This window comes from Pinus tabuliformis, chromosome 5_1, assembly GCF_031772625.1.
Source record: "Pinus tabuliformis cultivar Carrire ecotype Pingquan chromosome 5_1, CPIR1, whole genome shotgun sequence".
Lineage (NCBI taxonomy): Eukaryota > Viridiplantae > Streptophyta > Pinopsida > Pinales > Pinaceae > Pinus > Pinus tabuliformis.
Genome location: NC_142305.1, coordinates 741,750,600 through 741,773,342, shown reverse-complemented (window position 1 = coordinate 741,773,342; position 22,743 = coordinate 741,750,600). Strand labels below are relative to the sequence as shown.

Here is a 22,743-nt window from a genome sequence, read left to right as displayed (position 1 = left end):
ATTTGAGGCAAAAGATGTCCATCCCCTGGACCAAATGGACATGCACAGGAAAACAGGAGAGATGGTGTATTCAAATTTCACACAGACTGCCATTACTACTTCCAAGCTGCAGCTATCTTTGAACAATGTTCAATCACAGCTCAAACTGGAAAAAATTTCCTCTTTGGCCAAAGATAATAGAATCAAATATTTAGAGGAGATGGTGATTAAAGCAGGCTTTGATCCAAGTAATTCAAAGGCTATTGAAGAGATCATTAAGAAGAAGAACAATGATATAGCATCCATGAGGAAGCAGTTGAAGTTGCTTGCCACTGAAGATCCTCAGGCAAAGGAATTAGGAGAAACAGAGATACAAAAAGAGGAAATGTTGAAGCTACTGGTGCAACAGAGTGCGCAGATTAAAGAAATGGAGGCAGAGATGGATAAATTGATCAAGGAAAAGGAGCAAAATGCAACTGGGGTAGCACAGCCTTTGGAGGCTATACCCCTCACAGTCTCAGTGCCAGCTACAACATCTTCATCAACTGTCCCTGCAACCGAAACCACAAATGCATTAGAAAAGTTGGTTAGAGCTATGGAAGACATGACAATAAGAGACAAGGAGATTGAAAGTCTAAGAGCACAGGTATAACTTCTACAAGAACAACAAAGCAAATCAGATGATTATCTCATAGCAAAAGTGCAAAAGTCAAATAGGTTGACTGCCCAGTTACAGAGATTAGAGTAGCAGAATCAGATTGGCAAGACTTTGGGTGAAGCCAAAGACAAAATTGTTGAAATTTCTAAGTCTGACCCGTTAGAAATTTTCCTACACTATATATTTCACCTACTTGTTTTATTCTTTAACAAGTTATTTAACCATATAAATACTGAAAATAAACACAAATGCAGTCTCAACCATCTACAGATCATCAACTGAAAGAAATAGACAAACACACAAGGGACACCGTTATTTTTGGACAATCGTCCTCAGAAAAAACCCAACTTGGGAAAATCGGTGCAGCAGTTCTGAGGGTTTTATTATTAAGCAGCTTTCTTGAGTACAACTGGGTGCCAAACTGGCTCACCCTACAGAGAAATCAATCTGACAGTAATACCTCTCTTCAGAAGCAGATATTCGGCAAGTCTGCTCCACGAAAGTCTCTCCAACACCTCTCTGAGGCTCTGTGTCAACCCTCCTGGCCTTTGCGTCAGCCTAGAACCCTTTGCGTCAGCCTATTGATGCTCTGTGTTGGCTCTCTGGCCCTCTACGTCACCCACGTAGACCCTCTGGCCCTCTGAGTGGCTCCTGTTGGCTCTACATACCTTTCTCTGCCTCTACGCTAGTCTTCCAGCACTATCTCTGCCTCTCTGCTATGCACTCACTGCCCCTCGCTGCAACTCTAATCACTAGTTCGATCTCTCTCAGCAAACCCCGCTCCAGAAAATCAAACTAACTGATCAACTTGGTGTATCTCCAACTGACCCACAAGCCTCCTCTTATACTTTTTCTGTTGAGTCTTCAACAACTAAGATTAAATCTCTAATCAACGGCTAAGATCAGATTTGGCTTGATCCATGTCATTTAGAACCTTCTCACCCAGTTTTATATTAAAACCCATTAATATTTTTATTTTCCTAACTTTAGACTTAGGAACCCATTGAAAATATTAATTATTTTAATATCTCTCTAACTGGGCGGAGTTTCCCCGAACCATTTCTAGGTGTTGGAGATCTCATTGCTTTAGTGTTGGAATTTCTAAGTCTAACTATTAGAAACCCTTCATGTACTTTTCTAATTTATTTCTGCCTACTTGTTCTGATTAATTAACAAGTTATTTACCATGTAAATACTAAAAATAAATACAAGTACATGCTCAACACATTACAGATCATCAACTGAAGGAAACAAAACAAGCACACAAGTGACACCATTGTTTTTGGACCAATGTCCCCGGAAAAACCCAATGCGGGAAAACCGGTGCAGCTATCTAAGGGTTTTAATTATTAAGTAGTTTCAGAATACAATCTGGGTGCCAAAACTGGCTCACCCAACAAAGAATAATCTCGACAGTAATACCTCTAAGTCGGACACAGATGTTCTAGCTAAAACCCCAGATAAACACTTTGATAGCTCCCAACTCCAATCTACCCCACGAAAAACCCCAACGTCAGCCTCTAAGGACTGCATCAGCCCTGTCTAGCCCAGCGTTTGCCCAGGGTCACCCTAACTCGCCCTGTGTCAGCCTCTAGAAGCAATGTGTCAGCCCTTAGAGCCTCTGTGTCACCCACGCTAGCTCTCTGAGGCACTGCACAGCTCTTGGCTACCTCTGCATGAGTCCTGGCTGGCTCTGCGTGAACCTCTAGTTGGCTCTGCGTCCCTCTCTCCCGACATCTGCGTTGATCCTCTTGGTACTATCTCTGCCTCTCTACGTCTATATTCACTGCCCCTCAGCTGCAACTCTGATCACTCTTTCGACTTCCTTAGCAAACCTTGCCCCAAAAAATCGAAATCTTGATCAACTTGGTGTGTTCTCCAAGTGACCCTCAAGCCTCCTTTTATACTTTTATCGTTGACAATTCAACGGCCGAGATTAAGTCCCTAATCAACGGGTAAGATTAATTCTGGCTTGATCCATGACTTTTGGACCCTTCTAACACAATTTTCTATTAATTCACATTAATATTTTATTTTCCCTAAGTCACTTCCTCAGCAAACCCTGCCCCAGAAAATCGAAATCTTGATCAACTTGGTGTGTTCTCCAAGTGACCCTCAAGCCTCCTTTTATACTTTTATCATTGACAATTCAACGGCCGAGATTAAGTCCCTAATCAACGGCTAAGATTAATTCTGGCTTGATCCATGACTTTTGGACCCTTCTAACACAATTTTCTATTAATTCACATTAATATTTTATTTTCCCTAAGTTTAGACTTAGGAACTCCATTAAAAATATTAATTATTTTAATATCTCTCAAACTGTTTAGAATCTGCCCAAACCATTTCCGGGTATTGGAGATCTCATGTGCCTTAGCCTCTCCACCAAGTTTTGAGGCTAGAGCACATCTGATGCTACCCCAAATCTTAGCGAGGATTATGCTCTAGTAATACTCCTCACTGAACATCACTCTGATCATCTAGCATCGGTCCCCGTGCTGATGCTAAGCCTGTTTCCCAACATCCTCTGCACTGTTGCATCATGTACTGCTACCCATGGCCCTGCCACTGCCATTGTTGCATCTGTACGGCAACCCCTCTCATCATGTTGCATCATGCTACCCATAGCACTACCCCTACTAACTGTTGCACTGCAACTCAGTTATTGAGAAGTAAGTAACTAATCTCCCAACTCTGACATCTCCATCAGGCTAGAGACACTCCCGATGTTGAAGCTCCCTCTGTCGTTGATAAGTGCTCCCTCTCTGACCTTTGCGTTGTTCCAACAACTCTATGCATCTCGCACAATTGCCTCACGTTGTCTTGCGATTCATGCATTGTAGCTCCCTCTATCGCTCCATCCGCATCCATCTCTACCAACATCCACCAGTCTTGCTACTCTTCGGGGCTCCCATAGGAAGGTATAATCCAAGAGGTTGGGTAACTCGAGGATTCTGCCCCTCATTGCTTGTAGTCTGTCTGACTACAGCTCGATGTCTCCCCACTTCCGCTCAAGTGGCGTGTGAGCACTCAAGTCACAGTCATCATCTATCTCCACTTCTTTCTTTGCCCTCGTTGGCGCTGCCTTGGTCTCGGAAGCCTCTCTTTTTCTCTTCTTGCTCGGACACTAGCTCGCATAATGACCTAGTTCCCCACAATTGAAGCATTTGACCTTGGAGAGGTCCTTCTTTCGTTTCTCCTGCTTTCCCTCAGATGCTAGGGCAGCATCCTCCTCTTCCTCCTTGATTCTGATCCCCTTGCCGCTGCTTCCCGCCTTGCTCAGCCTTCTGATCTCTTCTTGGCGAAGAACTGCCCAGATTTCCTCCCAATCTAGAAGGGTCGCCCTGCCCAGTATGCTCTGGACAAACACCTCCTAGTCTTCTGAGACTGCGTTCAGGGCTATTCTCACCATCAATTCTTCATCCGGCGTGGCCCCTATGGAAGTCAGTTGATCTCGGATCTCCTTCAATCGACCTAGGAAGTTGTCAATATGTTCCCCTTTATGCATCTAGTATGACCGCAGCTGATTCTCACATAACATCCTTCTCTACACAGAAGTATGTTGGTACAATTTATTTAGGGCCTCCCACATCTCATTTGTCGTGTCCTTTTCGGCAATATGTGGTACTACATGGTCCTTGACCCCGTCAAGAATGATGCTCTTGGCCCTCGCCATTGCATTCTCATACCTGTCGTTCTCAGCTGGGTCAACTGGGATCGCTATCGTCTTCAAGGCGAAGTGCTTGACACGATTTCTGTCTAGAACAGACAAGATTAAGGCCTTCTAGACTACGAAGTTTGAGGCTCTGTCTAATCTGTCCTGGTCTCTTACCCTGTTCACTGCCATCTCGCTGCTCCTCTACTTCCCTTTTAGAAGTTTTCGGTGTGACTCCCTCTGAGCCTCGATTTCCCTCCTGGAAACCCCTCTGCTAATGTCGAGATGCCCCCACTCCGATCCTTAGTGCAGCTGCACCACTAATCCGGATTTCTTGGCTAGAAATCCTCGGCAATAACTCCCTCCTCCTTGGTCTTGCCCTGTTAGGTACTGTTCTGACCACAATACCCCGCCAGCGTTACTTTGCAACTTACCCACAGACTCCTAAGCTCCAGCAAACTGAAGGTTAGAGCTTCTAGGCTCTGTGCAATCCCGACACCAGCAAAATCCGCAACTCCTGGCAACAGGCATCAATCCTTCCTGACTAAGAAAGATGACCGGGCACTGTGTAGGTCGAGTCTGCTCCCCTCTGCCACTACACTAATCCTCTTCCCAGCTCAAACTTGATGACTTAGGCACTGCATCACCCCTTCCTTGCTGCTTCTCTACTAGGAACAGCGTCTGTCACTCGGGACAACTGTTTTTTGTTGTTGCTGCTCTGCTCGGCTGATGTCCTCAGTTCTCTTGTGATCTGCAACCACACTCTGGTACCATGTTGGAATTTCTAAGTCTAACTGTTAGAAACCCTTCCTGTACTTTTCTGATTTATTTCTGCCTACTTGTTCGGATTAATTAACAATTATTTGCCATGTAAACACTGAAAATAAATACAAGTACAAGCTCAACACATTACAGATCATCAACTGAAGGAAACAAAACAAGCACGCAAGTGACACCGTTGTTTTTGGACCAATGTCCCGGGAAAAACCCAATGTGGGAAAACCGGTGCAGCCATCTGAGGGTTTTAATTATTAAGCAGTTTCAAAATACAATCTGGGTTCCAAAAACGGCTCACCCAACAAAGAATAATCTCAACAATAGTACCTCCCAGTCGGAGACAGATGTTCCGGATAAACACTCTGATAGCACCCAGTTCCAATCTGCCCCACAAAAAAACCCAGCGTCAGCCCTTTCTGGCCCAGCGTTTGCCCAATATCACCCTAGCTCGCCTTGCATCACCCTCTGGAGACACTGCGTCAGCCCTTAGAGCCTCTGCGTCACCCACGCTAGCTCTCTGAGGCATTGCACAGCTGTTGGCTGCCTCTGCGTGAGCCCTGGTTGCCTCTGCGTGAGCCCTGGCTGGCTCTACATGAACCTCTGGCTAGCTCTGCGTCCCTCTCTCCCAGCTTCTGCGTTGATCCTCCTGGTACTATCTCTGCCTCTTTGCTTCCGTATTCGCTGCCCCTCAGCTGCAACTCTGATCACTCTTTCAACTTCCTCAGCAAATCCTGCCCCAGAAAATCGAAATCTTGATCAACTTGATGTGTTCACCATGTGACCCTCAAGCCTCCTTTTATACTTTTCTCGTTGACAATTCAACGCTGAGATTAAGTCCCTAATCAACGACTAAGATTGATTCTGACTTGATCCATGACTTTTGGACCCTTCTAACATAGTTTTATAGTAATTCACATTAATATTTTATTTTGCTTGAGTTTAGACTTAGGGACTCCATTAAAAATATTAATTATTTTAGTATCTCCCAAACTGTTTAGAATCTGCCCAAACCATTTCTGGGTATTGGAAATCTCATGTGCCTTAGCCTCTCCACAAGTTTTGAGGCTAGAGCACATCTAATGCTACCCCAAATCAACATTTAGCCTCTCCACCAATTTTCATGGCTAGAGCACATCCGATGCTACCCCAAATCAACAAGAATATGGAAGGATATTCAACAATCAATTAATGAAATGTGGCCCAGCATCCAGATCATTTTTGAACAACAAGAACTAATTCAGAAGGCAATGGAAGCCATTGCATAGACTAAGGAGGAATTAGGTGATAGACCAAAAGAAGCAAATAAGATTATAAAATTCCTCAATTCAAAGAATAAACATGAGTTGGAAGAATTGCAGATTGAAGACAAAACAAAGACAATTTTAGAAGTTAAGAAAGTTTTGGTCAAAAAGAATCTAATGCAGCAACTTGAAGAGAAGTGCCAGGTACTACAAATTGGTGTTCACAGGTTCCTCAACAAATTTAAAACACTATAGTACAAAGGAATGCCAAGATTGTTGGTTTTAAATGAAAAATTGATGACTCTGTCAGATTATAACCAGAAATTATCAGAGAAGGCTAAAGACACTATGAAATTTGCATCCATACAGGGAACTCTTACAGGTAAAGCGTTGTTGGAAGCATTAGGACATGATCTGGAGATTCAACATGAGGTGAAACACCTTTTCCTCACCAAACCTACCTTTGCCAAATATACTGAGGTAGATGAGGTTTACAAGAAAATGTTAGAAGTTTCTATCCTAAGTGAAGAAAGATGGGATGAGTTATTTGAGTTACTAGGGTAACAAGGTGCTTCATTGTACAGCTCAGCATCAACAACACAGCAGGATTCAAAGGGCCAGATATTCAGAACTTCCACAAAAACAGTGCCAACACTTCAAGCAGTTTCAATTTTCCTAAATTATTGTAACAGTTAGATAGATTATGTTTAGGAACTCCTTAAATATATCCTAGTTAGTTATGGCAGGATCTTTTTGTAAATATTTTTATAAATACCCCTCATTTCGAATGAGAATGGGTTGGTAATTGTTGATTATTATTTCTCTGTATTCAAACAAAAAGCGATTGTAGTTTCTGGAACATCAGTGGACCTATCCAATAATAAAGGAAGCTATTCACAGGATTCTTGCGTTCAGTTGATTGGTGAAGTGCATCTACTATTCATTGTTCATTTTCTCTATCTTTCATGCTTATGTGTTCTTATTCTTAATTGTTAAACAGAAAGTATAAGTACAGAATTTGTTTCTTAGCACTCTGCACTCACTATTAACTATTCATAATGTATCTCAGCTGATATTAAGTAAAGTAATTCTTCACTGCTCTTTTGCTTAATTGAATCTTTTCTTTTCTTCTTTCTATCTCATTCAGATTAAAGAATCCAACAGGTGGGCTACCTTGCCTTGTGAAAACTTCCCTTAAAAGTTGTACAGATCCATGATCAAACAGATAACTCCATAGCCCAATGGTGATCTGATCAATTTATCAACCAAACCCTCATTTAAAACAACCATGTTTGTACATTAATAACTAGCCTAAAATCCTGAATCAAAACAAAGTTAAATTTGACAAAGAGAGCCCTCTCTGAAGCTAGTAGGGCTAGATCCCAGCTTCCAAAGTGGTTGGTAGTTACCTATGTGATGTTCTTTTGCGACCTCGGAAATTACAGAGTGATAACAATGACCACAGAAAGGGCCAAAGTTTTGGGCCTCAGTAAGCTGCGAACCAATGTCATAAAATGTCTCCAAATAACCACAAAAAAACTAAATGCACAAAACCAAATTTTAACCCAAAAGCCATCTCAAACTTCGACCCACTGCTTCAGATAATCAAGTCGCAAAGCATGGACGAATTTCACAGAAGATAGCACATCACTTTGGCTTCTTGTGGAGGATTCAAGCTACTTTATATAGAGGAGAAGGGCATATTCCCTTATGAAGCCGACTTGATCAAAAGGAGGGAAGCCAACCTCAAATTTGAATTTCAATTTTAATTTTGGAGCCAAAAATAATTCATTATTGGAGGCCGATATGAATTCCACATTTTAATTAATTTGCCATTTCTTTGAATTTGATTAGGAGGCCCAAGATAAACTAATTTAAATCTCATGAATTAAAATGCCAAAATTGACCAATGGAAGAGTTGCCATATGACATTCAATTTGGGACTCCTTAACCAACTTTCAGCCTTGAGGGTTTCAACTTTAAAGGAACATATCTCCTCAACCGAGATGAACCACAATGCATGCCACATATTGTTGGAATCGGCACGAGGAGCAGAACTAAATGGCGATGCACTTAAGTCCAAACACATTGATCTTTCCATCCAAAAACCTTATAAAATGTGGAGCATCCAAGGGTTCATGACCAGTGGGACTTCGAATCAATGCAATCCATAGACAACTATTAAGAGCGTTCAAAGGCGACATTGGCATCTATGACAACACCATTCAACAGCATATAATCGTTTATGTTTCCTTTTTGTTTAAGATGTACAAACTTGTTGTGCAATTCATTGTCTTCTTCGTCCTGAAACCTTTTTAATAAGGCAGTTGTGAAGTTTTTCCAATGAAAAGAACGGACATCACATTCTTTTTTATGCACAATAGGCACCAATCATAAGCGTCCCCGTCTAAACTGTTGGAAGTTGTCATTATTTTTTCTCTTTCACCTAATGGGTGTTCTAATTCAAAAATCCCTTCCATTTTGTTGATCCCAATAACTACTCCCCTATGGTCCCTTCCATCACACTTCAATAATTCCATCTTAATTCGTTGATGATTTCTATCTAGAACTCTTGTGTGATACTTACTGCCTGAAAAAATAAATTCAAGTGCTTCTTGATGGTCTTGTTCGCTTGTTTGTTGTGATTTTGGACTTGGTGTTGGTTTCCGATAGGTTAAGGGTTCTGCAATTAATGCATCTACCCTTTCAATTAGTTGGTCAATTAGTTCAGCCTGGAAGTTAATTTTCCTTGTCACTTCACCCGGATGCGGGTGATTATTTTGGTAATTAATTTGATTAGATGGTTGACCGACGAACGGGATGGCCACATGGCCACCTACGTCGTCCCCCATGCCAACCTGAGGCGCATTCAAACCACCTTGCAGGAGCCATTAAATGCGTCCAAAGGCCGAGACACCTCCACAACTCTCATAGCCATGGAACCTGCAGAGCATTATGCAATTCCTCCCCCCTTGCTCCATTGTGTTTGCCCTCCGCAGGCCGCAGAACCCTGCTCTCGCACTGTGACAAGCAGTCGATGTTGGTTGCTAAGTTGTATTGATCTGGGCAATGGATTTCATTACTCTCATTCCAGTCTCTGCAACTTAGACCAGGCTCAGACCTCCTCTGTTCACTCTCTGCATCGAAATTCCACCAACCCCTCTGCTACCAACCTTGCTCTCAATTCTGCCATGGCTCGCATCAGACATTGAATGCGAAGCAAGCGTGGAGGCACTGGCAGCGGCATCATCCACCCACCAGCATCGACTAGATCTGACTCTGCCTCCCTTGAGTCCTCAGCTAATAATCCCAATCCTCTCAGCTCTTTCTATGGCCGTTACCCAGACACCCAAAGTGGAAGGGGAAGAGCCAAGCTCCAAGGCACAGGAGAGCGGGACGTTGCAGTTCACTCATCGGATTTCCCCCTTTCTCCGCATCCAGTGCCCCATACCACTCAATTCCGTTTTCACAGCACCTTAGCCCGGCCCGTAATCACTGCCACTGTGACCATTTCTTTCTCGGAAGAAATTGATCCGCAGGCACCTCCGCCTGAGCACAAGGACGAGCAGAACAGAGCAGCTCCAAGCAACCGCGGTATTCGCATCCCTAGTAATCAGCAGCATGACGATGACAAAGCAGCCCTGCATGGCAAAGCTGTAGATGGCAGTCAACCAGCTGCGGATAGCAAACATGGTGACACGAGGGCCTTGGGAAGCCGACGGGGCGACACATTTGAAATGCATGTGGGCACAGGTAGCGCTGAGGCCGTTCATCCAGCTCAGGGAAGTGGCATGCCTGACGAAGACGATGATTGGTACAAATACGCATGTCGGATCGAAGAGGAACCAGCCCCGGAGAATCTCTAGTCTTGACGCGTGGCAACCAGATACCCCTTTTTTTTTCCAGGTGGATGCTTCTTAGTTTGAATGGTTTTTTTCGGGTAACTGTTTATGGTTCTAGCTATGCAATGTCTCTCTCTGTTTTTTTTGGGACAACACTGTTAACCCCTATGTGGGTTCTTTCTGGTTTCCCCTATGTTGGGGCAGTCAAAGATAGATAGGTTTATTTTTGGTGATGATTGATGCTCAGTAATTTTGAGATCAAGCCTTCTGTAACAACTTTTTGTATCATATTAATAGAACAATATTACTTAGAAAAAAAAAATTATCCTTGTCATCATTTCTCATTCTTAATGCAATTTTCTATTGATCTCAGAATCCTCTATCAAATTGTCAACTTTGTCTCCTTTTCTCTTAACTTATTAAATTTTTCTATTAATTCTTTTTGTCATTCCACAACTTTGTTTCTGCCCTTTCAATGTTGTCGAGACAATATCTTACTCTGTTGACTTCATCTCTATATTGATTGACTTCGGCCTATATTTCGTCATTGCTAACCATGTTGAGGTTCCTTTTATTTCTAGTTTTATTCTATTTTCCCCTTTTCTTATTTTCGAATTTTATATATATAAGATAATATAATTTTTCTAGTTTTAACATTATAAAAAATTACTTTTTTAATTAACTTTTAAACTTTTAATTTATTTTACCTTTTATTGTATTACATTATTTTAAATAGGCATTGTCTAACTATTATATGTTTTGGAGGGTTTGGTTGAACTTAAGTGAAACAATTTTTGGTCAAATCGTGATTGTTTGACGTTTAAAATGCATTTTTAACTACATATATGGATTCAACACCCAGAGCACTTGGATTGTGGGGAATTTACAACTCAAACTTGTGATTTCAACAAATCCCTGACGGATTCTAAGCAATATGCCCAGAAAAGCTCCAAAACATATAATAGGTTGTAGACTACATCTTTTAAAAATATTTAAACTCCTAAAGCCACTTCAAAATGTACCCACCCAACTTAACTAACTTAATGGGGGTTATATTTTATGGTAGGAGCATGACCATACAAATCAATTGAACCGATACGGTTGGAAACAACGATGTACATGCAGGAAATTTGATGGGGATAGTGCAAGGACAAGAAAACCGCAATGGCAGTGGAGGTTGCTACCACTGGTACGACGATAGTTACAACAACCTGGTAGAGACTATGCAGAACAAAGGAATAGGACACAATTTGATGACGGGGACAATTCGTATGGCAACGCGGGAGACAAGGTTATCCAGTGTCGGCATCTATGCGGACAAGTGGAGCATTTTGTACAAGGTTGTACGCGGAAGTGGCGAGACAGGCAATGGTTGTGGTAGGTAGTGGGGGGTGTGGTGACGATAAGCGGAGACAGGGTTGGACACTGGCTACAACAACAGTAGTAGTGCGTACAAGTGGAGAGGTTAGCACAAGTGTACAACGGAACACAGAGATACGACAATTGGCAATGGTAGAACATAAGGCTGCAATGTATGGTGACTTGACCTATGATTTGTTGTCAAAACAAACTCGACCTGTAACGCAACTCTAATACCACTGTAACAATAGTTCCTATTGTACGTGTGTAGACAAAATTATTTTATAATATATTTGATTGATAGAATGAACAAGAATGATTATAACACCCACGTGACAATATACTTATAGCATTGATTGGTCACAAGTGTCGAGGTGAAAGGGTTTGTGCCCCTTAACTTTTCATTAATTCATTAAACTATTGTTATTTATAACTATTATTATGTTCATAACAAAAGAGCGATGTCAAAATAAGTGGAGAGGTTGTAGCTCAAATCAAAATTTTGAAAAAGTGAGTCTGAATCCAAAACCACAGCAAGCAGATCAGTATCTCCTTTGGAGCTTAACTAACCTCAAGAAAAGGTTTAATACATAAATATTATATTGACTTTCTTAAAAATATTTGGGCCCATAGTTAGAAAATATAGTTGTGGTTTTGTCGTTTCCTGCTATTCAAATCATCAACAAATAATAGCCCAAAGGGTTAGCTCAATCAGTGGAAGCATCCACCCAAGGCATGTTGTTGGGAGGCCATTGGTCATAGGTAGAAAACTGGTCAAGTAACTCGGTGTTTGCTATTCTGGCTGGCAGTTGAGCTGCTGGTCAAGCTGCCCTCCATCCAAATATTCAAAGGAAGAGAGAGGGATTCTGCAAGGTTTTTCTTGGAAAGAAACAACCTAACCATTTTGGGATACTGATTATTGAAACAAGTATAGTTTCCAAGATTGCAAGTCAAATTCTAAGTCATCAAGTCTGACTAAAATCAGACCCTAAACAATTGTTTACCAAGCTTCCAGAGTCAAACGCAGATTGACCAAGATGGATTCACAATTAGTCATGAGTCAAACATGGGTTGACCAAGTATGACTCACAATTAGTCGTGCATCAAACTAAATTTGATCGTGTCCGACTCATTCAATTTAACCTCTGCTGGGTGCATGTCGAAATATGTGCACATCGTTATATTTCTGTAGTTGTCAAGTTTTTCCCAATCCAACTCAAACTCTTAGTTCTTCTGCCTCGCCAAGGTTTTGTTATTCTAAGTCTGTTGACTTATTGGTGCAAGGCACTATAGAATATAACATAATCTGTTAGTATCTCTAGGAAGAAAGGGGGTAAAAGTCATCAAACATTTTCTACAAGAACTTTTGGCTCAATAAGAGGGAAACATAGTGATTAATCAGTAAATAACATCTGTCAAATAACCAATACTTCTAAATTGGTGACTACCAACTTTGATCTGCTTGGTAGATAGTTTCCCCAACTTTATTAATATTGATCAATATAATAAAATTACTAATTTCTTTACACTTTCTCGTGGGGTTCCGCCTAAGTCCCATTCCCTGAAATTTCAGGGCTCTCTCCATCCACAGTCAGAACTCATCCCCAAACCTCCACAAAACATACATATATGTGCCAATTGTTTCATAGTACATGCAACTTAAACCCATTAAAAAAAGCACAAGCAAAGAGTGCAAAAGGTAAGGAAGACTTGAATGCGAAACATGTAAGATTAAGCATTGACCAAAAACATAAGATTGATTCCCATGGGCACACAAGAGTAGTAACATTTTCACCAAACCTCAATTGGAAAAGCCACTTGGAATAAAAAGATTTATAACTCTCCATCAGAGCTGCTTGTTCATTCACATGTTTTGGAACTAGTGCCAGAAGTGCATCCCTCAATTCCTGATTTCACATAATTCAACAGCCGACTCTGTCAAACTAAAAGTTAACTTTAAACTTGAGCAAATATTTAGAATCAGAACCTGGCAAACCAAGCAATACAGTGCAAAGATACTTTTAAGGAACACAAATTCTTTAATGAGCCAGCTATTAGTAATAGCTGGGGTGTTACCTCATTGTGTGAATGTTTGCAAAACATCAGACTTCCATCGCAAAAAAGTTGATGGAACACAAAAGATATGCTACAACATAGATGTTTCCATAAAGATAGATCTAGTGATCAGCATGTAAATACAACACGAGGCAATTTGAAAGGTTCCACGGAAGAAGTATTTAGCATTTAACAGCTATGATAACCAAACCAAATATAAAATTAAAAAGGGAAGGGTCACTGTTTTTGCAGCCCCATAAATGTCTTCTTTGTGAAAGACAGCAATGCAAAATAGTCTCACTGTAGCACAGAAAATGCTTCATGGTAACAATCCAAATAAGTATATTTATTGCCTGGATACTGCAACTTGAGGATCCTTTTGTAGCAGTAAAACAATCATCAAATATCTACTTGTGCATATATATATATATATAGAAAGAAAGAGAGGGAGAGAGAGACACACACAAGAGGCAATTTGAAAGGTTCTACGAAGAAGTATTTAGCATTTAACAGTTGTTATAACCAAACCGAATATAAAATTGAAAAAATGAAGGCTCTTTGTTTTTACAGCCCCACATATGTCTTCTTTGTGAAAGAGAGCAATGCAAAATTGTTCTCACATTAGTGCAGAAAGTGCTTCATGGTAACAATGCAAATAAGTATATTTGTTGCCTGGATACTGCCTGCGACTGGACTCTTGAGTATCCTTTCGTAGAACTAAAACAATCATCAAATATCTACTTGTGCACACAAGAGGCAATTTTAAACTTTCTACGGAAGAAGTATTTAGCATTTAACAGTTGTGAGAACCAAACCAAATATAAAATTGAAAAGTAAAAGCTCGCTGTTTTTGCAGCCCCATAAATGTCTTCTTTGTGAAAGAGAGCAATGCAAAATAGTTCTCAATGTAGTGCAGAAACTGCTTCATGGTAACAATGCAAATAAGTATATTTGTTCCCTGGATACTTCAACTTCAGTATCCTTTTGTAGCAATAACAATCATCAAATATCTACCTGTTCATATATATATATATATATATATATCAAGACACAAGAAGCAAATTGAAAGGTTCTAAAGAAGTATTTAGCATTTAGCAGTTGTGATAACCAAACCAAATATAAAATGATTTTTGAGTGGATTTGATTGTGGCTTTTTTTTCATTTTTGTTGCATAGAGTGGAGAGGGTTCATTTTGGTCAAAAATGCAAAAACTTGATTGTTAGATTTATAAGTTTAATTTTTTCTTGTGCCCTAGTTTTTTTGCATCATTTTTGCTTGGGTTTGAATGTGCATTTTTTCCATTATTGTTGCATTGAGTTGAGGTTTTTTTTTTTGGTCAAAAATTCAATGTGTTGTATGTAAATTTTATTTTTATTTTTTTAACTTGCAATTCTTCTTGTGCCCTAGGTTCAACTTCAAACTTCATCTTACATTAAAACTCAGGAGTTCAACAAAGTTACAAACATGCCAAGGAAATTGGACCCTTTGTGGGAATTTGGTAAACCTGATGGAGGGTTTGACAGATCAAACTTGACTTGCAAGTTATGTGGGCATCATATGACAGAGAGGTTATACAAATTGTAGGATCACCTTGCAAAAATCTTTGGACATGAAATAGGGTCTTGCTCAAATACAAATCCAAAAATCATCCAAAGAGCCCTCAGATCATTGGAAAAAATAGAGCAAACCAAACTGTCCAAGTCAGCTCTAAGGAGTCAACTAGCTGGGAGTAGAGTGTTAGGAGGTGAACATGAGAGTGGCACTGGTTCTACTTCAGCATCAGTATCTACAACCAGCCCTATAGTTGCCTCATCATATTTTGTTCCTAGAACCACACCTGGTTCAAAACCATCTATCTCTTTAATTATTAAAAAAAAGGATAAAGAAGAAACTAACAAGTTGTTGGGCAAATTTCTTCTTTGGAGTGATATTCCTTTCAGCGTTGAAGGGAACAATCCATTTTTCCAGCCCGTTGTTGATGCTATTGCAGTTTTTGGCCCAATGTACAAAGTCCCTTTTTATGATGACTTTAGAGGGCGCATTCTTCAAAATGAAAAAGTTTATTGCACCAAGAGATTGGAAGAGTTTAGAGCATCATGAGCACACACAAGATGTACTATGATATCAGATGGTTGGACCGATCAAAAGGGTAGAAGCCTTATAAACTTCTTGGTTAATTGTCCCAACGGGGCAATGTTTATGAAATTTGTTGATGCATTTGCACATATCAAAGATGCACGATTATTATGTGATTTATTGGATGTGTTTATTCTGGAGGTGGGTCCAGACATGTTGTCCAAGTCATAACGAACAACAGTGCAAATTATTTTGTCGCTGGCAAGATGCTTATGGAGAGGCATCCTACCTTATTTCAGACACCTTGTGTTGCACACTGCATTGATTTGATGTTGGAGGACATAAGAAAAATTCCTTTTGTCAAAGATATTGTTGACTCATCAAAAAACATTACAAAATTTATATATAATCATGCATCTTTGCTTCATTTGATGAGAACATTCACCAACAACAAGGAATTGGTGTGCCCTGCCATTACATGGTTTGCCACCAGTTTCATATCTCTTCAATCCCTCTTGAGTTCTATGTGGGATCTTAAGAGAATGTTTCTTTCAGAGGAGTGGCATGCTTTGGCATCTAACCGCAAACCAGAGGAAGAGGCCATATGCAAATTAGTTTCGTAAGAGGAAAGCTTTTGGGTGGGAGTGCAGGAGGTGTGCAACATTATTGAACCTTTGGTAAAGGTTCTTCGATTAGTTGATGGTGACAAGCCCGCAATGGGCTACTTGTATGAGGCCATGGACAGGGCCAAAGAATCCATTCGGACCTACTATGATGATAAGGGAGATGAGGGGTTTCAAAAACAACTCCTCCTATGGGAAGTGATTGATGAACGATGGAACAATACACTCCATCGTCCCATTCATGTTGCAGGGATCTACCTGAACCCCGCATTTGCTTACTCCTATGGGTTCTTATTTGATGTTGAGGTCATGGATGGATTCTTCACTTGTGTTCAGAGGATGGTGCCATCTCCAGTAGAACATGCAGAAATCTCTAAATAAATGGAGATATACAAGATGGTAGGTGGCACATTTCGCTTTCACATGGTTGTAGTTGATAGGAAGACTAAAATCCCAGGTATGTTTTAGTTTGTTTCAAATTTCATTGTCTCTTCAAGTTCATAACTTCATACTTTGCTTCAACTTTCAAATTTCATTTTTTTCTTATGTTTATCTTATTTGTAATTTTGTTGTAGATGCATGGTGGAGAAGCTATGGTGGTAAAGTACCCAATCTGCAAAGGCTTGTCGTTCGAGTGCTCAGACAAACATGTATCTCCTCAAGATGCGAGTGCAACTAGAGTGTATTTGAAAAAATACACACCAAGAAGCACAACAGGTTAAAACTTAAAATATTCCAAATTTCCAATTAATTTTTTGAATTCATTAAATAATATTTTTTATAATTATTATTTTATGACCCTTGTACAGGTTGGAGTCCCAACGACTTAATGACATGGTCTACGTCTACTACAATCTTCAATTGTGGGTGAGGCAACTTGAGAGGACACCTGATGTGGAGGCCATCTCATTGGATGGGATTGACACCACTGTTACATGGACAGTTGAGGCTAAGAGGCCTCTCACGAAGTCTGTCGTTGATTGGTTAGAGTAGAAGGTAGCGGAGGGGGTAGAGGAGGATGAGGAGGAGAGGTTTTGGCCATGGTAGGATGCCAACATCTTGTGTTCTTATCTCTTTGTTTTGGTAGCTATTTGATGAACTAACGAAGATAAACTCTAATAATAATAAGTGAAGATTGGAATAAGAAAATTTGAAAAACACCTCACAAATAGTTATCATGCCTAGAAGAATCTCATTATCTATAACTGCCTTAGATTCTTCAACATGGTATCAAAGCTAAGGTGCAGAAGTCAAAGGAAGGGCAACAAAAGAGACATACAAGGATCAGTCCTCAAGAAGGGCATCAAAGTAAGGTTAAGGGTTTTGTCAAGAATAAAGGATCAAGTCTACAACAAGCAGTCTACATCAACAAAGAACCTTTTCTCCACAGTCATCATCAAAAAGGTCAACAAGAACCTTATCAATATGAGTACAAAGCAAGATAACTGAAAATCAAAGATTATAATCTTGGAGAAGGTCGAAAATCGGAGGAGCAATCCTATTCTACACCACAACCAAAGGAAAACACAGTACCTTTCACAGTCTTGGTGCTAGCCTCAAAATTTGGGTGTCATTACAACCCATGTCATACCACAGCAATCTTAATGACTTAAGCAGTTTCGATGATTGGTATTGAACAATGCTCGAAGGCCACAAAGATCTTTTCTCATGCTAGTCAACTCAAGCAAGGTTCTACTCCAACAAGGAGCATTGCAACAAGGTTACAAAGATATACAATCACAACATACATTACAGCAATATCACTTCAGAAGGAGAACACAATTGCACATCTTGGGTGGATATCATGACAGTGCTCTAAAAATTCTTGATTTCGATTCCATACCCTCACAGTCAAGGAATCAAATAATCTCAACATATCATAAAAGGCAATAGTGCTTGGTGCTGAACAATGCAAGGAAGTCTCAAGAAAGGTTCTAGAACTCTATTGTACCAGGCAACTCAAGCAAGAATCTCATTGAAGGAGATCACTCAAGAAAGCATCAAGGTGAAGATTTCATCTTCACATGACAAGTAAGTATCTTTTTATTCTATATTCAAGTTTGGTTAAATGACTTCATGATTGCAAGGACATCTATGAATTGGATGGGTTATCAAGATTCCTTGCATGAAGAAGGAGAATAGACATAGTCCTCTAAGTAGCTGAAGTCATCAAAAGGTCTCCTCTGAATTTATGAAAAGGGATATTTATGAAAGATTCCCTCACATAGCAAAATTGGAGACATCAAAGTGATGTAGATGATAAACTCATTCTCTTAAGGTGCAATGAAGAAGGTCACATGAAATCTGATCTACATGAAAGTAAAGGGTATCAAAGGATGTAGGATATCTTCCATCTACAAGACCTAGAAAGGAAGATAACCATAATGCACTAACAATCAAGGTAACAAATGTCCATGAACAAGAAGGTTACCTCATTCAACAACTTGTGGTCTCTATGCCAAATAGAGAAGGACAAGTTGATGGCAAAAATATTGAAGGTTAAAAGAACTCAACCATGTGCGAAAAAGGAAGGCAAGGTTGGCCCTCAAGCAAGACAAAATAAGTATAGTTAAGATTCAATGCTATAGAAAGATTCTAGAAGCTCATATCACTGAAAGATGGAGGAAGCTAAAGAAAAGGGCCAAGGAAAGAGGGAGTAACAAATCTCTCATATGAGTAAGATAGTATCCCTCACAAAAAGGTCCTATCATAAGCTCCTAGATCTTGTGTTATAAGATATGACAATGATAATAAGATGCATCATGGCATGATCGAAGCATTAGAAACAAGAGCACGTAACATCTCCATACGAATCATGAAAGACAAAAATCCATGGCAGACAACATGTAGGATATATAGCTCTTGGGAACCTCAATGGACATTGAAGGAAAGAAAGGAGTCATCTAAGGCTCATCATACATCAAGTCAAAAAGGAAACATCTGCCAACTGGGGATATACAAGCTCCTCAAAATTCTCTGATGGAATCCTCATCGTAGGGTTCACTAATCTAGAGAGGAAGCAAGTGTTTCAATAGGAACTCTAACTTATGGAATCCATGAGATGATGATGTGATGACATGAAGCAGATCAAGGGATTGAAAATCTTTTCAATCAAGGAAGTTGTTGGAAGAAGCCTCGCTAACCTGAAGGTAAAACAAGGTATGTATGCTTATGTTCAATATTATAATGTCAAGTCATATGGTTACAGGTAACATGGATCATTGCTTTTATCTTGAGAAGCACGAACAAGAGAAAAAGGATCTCTTCCTCTGAAAAGATGCAGTAAGTCATAAGTCACACTAGATGAAATCAACATAATATGTCTTCATATGAATTTGAGGTGATTGACTACAATAAAGAAACTCTAATTGAAAGCTATGGAATGTGTGAGGAAGGAAGAGATCGTGAGATATGCAACCATGATGAAAGGCAATCAACATCTAAAAGACCAAGAAGATTTGACTAGGAAATCTCCCAGAAAGATATGAAGACTCTGATAAAAGTCTGAAAACAATGAAGACCATTGATAATGGATAACTTTGGGAGATGTGACAACATGTGTGAAGGATGTTGATACATACAAGAAGATGTCATGATGAAGAGCCATCTTGTAAGGTATGATTTAATTTAATATAATTTCTTGAATAATATTTGGATGAGTTCATGCAGGGCTACTAGAAAAGACTTGTAAGTACAAGCGAAACTAGCATTCATGTGATGGATGGACACTCCTGAAAGAAGCATGGAGAGAAAAGAAGTAGCCATATGAAGAAGGTTCTAGATATGTACCAAGAAGGCCACTTTCCAAGAAGAAATGAATGACATGACGAAATAAGAAGGAAAGTGATCGATGGTTGTTGCCCGACAAGGAAGAAGCTCAACTAAATTTCATAGGAGAGAAGTTGATCAAGCAGCTGAAGGACCCACAAAGAAAAAATTGTTGATATATAGAAGAGTCCCTAGCTAAGAGGGAGCTCTGACAAGTCCCTGATAAAGAGGGAGTTTGAATTAAGATCACCCCTGATTACAAAGGTGTGACAATTGTGTTTTTCCATGTCATGTGTCATGCTCTAGACCAGGACTAACAGCCGTAAGTCTAGATGAAGACCATGAATGGAAATGTAGACACATGATAGACACAACATTCTTGTCTTCACTTGGGAAGAAAGAATGGGAGGATTAGGTAATCATCTGGCATCGATACTCTTTGAGGATGTGTAGGGAATCCAAGATAAGTGTAGGCAAGAGGATCGATATTCTTTGAGGGCTCGGAACCCAAGATAAGAATAGTCCTAGAAGGTCATACTCAGTGAACACCCAGGTGGGTATGTACCTTGACAGACAATGATGAAGGTGTCTATAAATCATTGGTCTCACCAACATTGTAGCTCATGGTCTCGTGAAGAGATGGAGTTGTTAGTCAAGGCCTTGCACTATGACAATGTTGATTGATATGATGCTATACAAATGGGATTACCAATCTGATTCTTCTTATGAGAAATTCTTCAGATTGAGAATGACCAAGTACCATTATAAATACCTCCCTAGTTAAGAGGGAGTGTTGAAGAAAGTGTAACTAGGTTCGGTATTTACAAATGTAATTTTGATCTTTGTACTTGTCAAGAAAAAGAAATATTATTTTTGCAAATTATAAGAATGAGTTTCTTGCTCATTCCATAGGTCTAGGAAAGTCAAAGAGTCAATGACATGTGTAAAGAGCTCTTCTTGAGCATATATGAAATGTATACAAGTCTAGAACAACCCTCCAAGACAAGCACAATCCTCCAAGACAAGCACGAAGAAGTATGCCTGCAAAACAATGAAGAAAATAGTTTAGTCAGCCTCAAAATGAATATTAATAACAAGTCGCCGCAGAAATAGGGACACATCGGTTCACCCTAACATGTCGGCTTATTTACAGAGACCTAACTACTATAAATAGGCATGTAGGGTCACCACAGAAAGGTAGAATTTCGGATCTCTCTGAAACTGCGGATGATGACAAAGGCACAGAACTTCGGATGGGTACAGGAGTGCAGGAATCTCAGTCAAGTCACTTCGGACAAGCTCAATGGTTCAGGTCTCGGATGAGTAATAGTCTTTGTGTTTTTGAATGGGTACTGCAGAGATAATGTCTTGGTCTCTTCACTCACTGTCTCGGCATACAACTCAGTCATAGTCTCAAGCATACATATGATAAGAATGATCTTAGCAAACACTCACTGTCTCGCCGTATAACTACAGTCACAAACTGTCTTAGCATACTAAACGTGGTTACAACCTTGATATATTGGTGATGAAAAGGATCTTTGTGATCACACTGTGATACACTCTATCTCGGCTTACTTCCTAGATACAGTCATGATCCCAACATAGATGCAATTGTGGTCTCAATGGTGTCTCAATAAAGATATCATTGGTGTACTAATGATCTCAATGCAGCAGTGATGATGATCTCAGTAAGAGTGCGGTAATGATCTAAGTGAAGATGGAGATATGATATAGCAGTCATCTCAATGAAGGTGCAAGAATAATGATAAAGGTAAAGCAACAGTGTTGATGATGATCTCAGCAGTAAGAAAAGGATTGGCGTCTTGGTCTTCGAGTGGCCTAGTAGGTCGAGGGTCACAATCTTGGTATTCATCAATTGGAATCTTTATAAGAAGAATTTAGTGCAGGTTTTCCTCTCCAAGAGGGAGAGGTTTTGGCCCTATCAGGATGCCAACATCTTGTGTTCTTGTCTCTTTGTTTTGGTAGCTATTTGATGAACTAACGAAGATACAGTCTAACAATAATAAGTGAAGATTGGAATAAGAAAAATTGAAAAACACCTCACAAATAGTTATCATGCCTAGAAGAATCTCATTATCTATAATTGCAATAGATTCTTCAACAGCACCTACTCCACAGATACCCAATCCCTTTAGAGTACTTTGGCACAAACAAGTTAAGCATTGAGAATCAAGAGCCTCTTAGCAGCATCATCGGATGACACATGTCCTAAAGCACCTCCAGCACCATAGTTGATGGTTGACTTTGACCCAGATTTGAGGATTCTTCAAGATGACATAGCCGAACCCAGCATGCCCCCGGGTTGGCCTTAACATGACCTGATGGGCAACAGTTGATTCAGAGCCTAGATGACGATGGTCTCACACTAAGAGACTAGGAAGGGCTTGTTGTGGACCCCCTAACGCTAGAGTAGAAGAGGCCTCATCTAGCATTTGGAGACCCATGGAGACCACTTTATGGCACCCTAGCTAAATCTTGGGACCCCACAGGAGGTAATGAGGTAAATTTCAGGGCCAACACTCAAATCATCGATTTCACAGGCATTCACACCTTCTTGGACACCTCATCACCCTTGGACATGGAATTTGGAGCATTTATTGTTGATGATGTTAGCATGAGAGAGCTTACAGCGCACACATGTGAGCAAATTAGGGCACAATTTGATAAAGCTAATGGGTTGGCTTGT

The 22,743-nt window shown here is 40.1% G+C and overlaps 1 protein-coding gene across 4 annotated transcripts in view; it reads right to left on the bottom strand.

Moving 5' to 3' along the window:
- The window catches only part of ORC2 (origin recognition complex second largest subunit 2), a 384,272-nt gene that overhangs the window by 235,450 nt on the left and 126,079 nt on the right, over window positions 1-22,743 (bottom strand). For all 4 annotated transcript variants that reach the window (XM_089432855.1, XM_089432856.1, XM_089432858.1 and 1 more), the window contains exon 4: window positions 13,312-13,418. In XM_089432855.1, coding sequence (XP_089288981.1) covers window positions 13,312-13,418 — 107 coding nt within the window. The remainder of the gene's footprint in view (window positions 1-13,311; window positions 13,419-22,743) is intronic.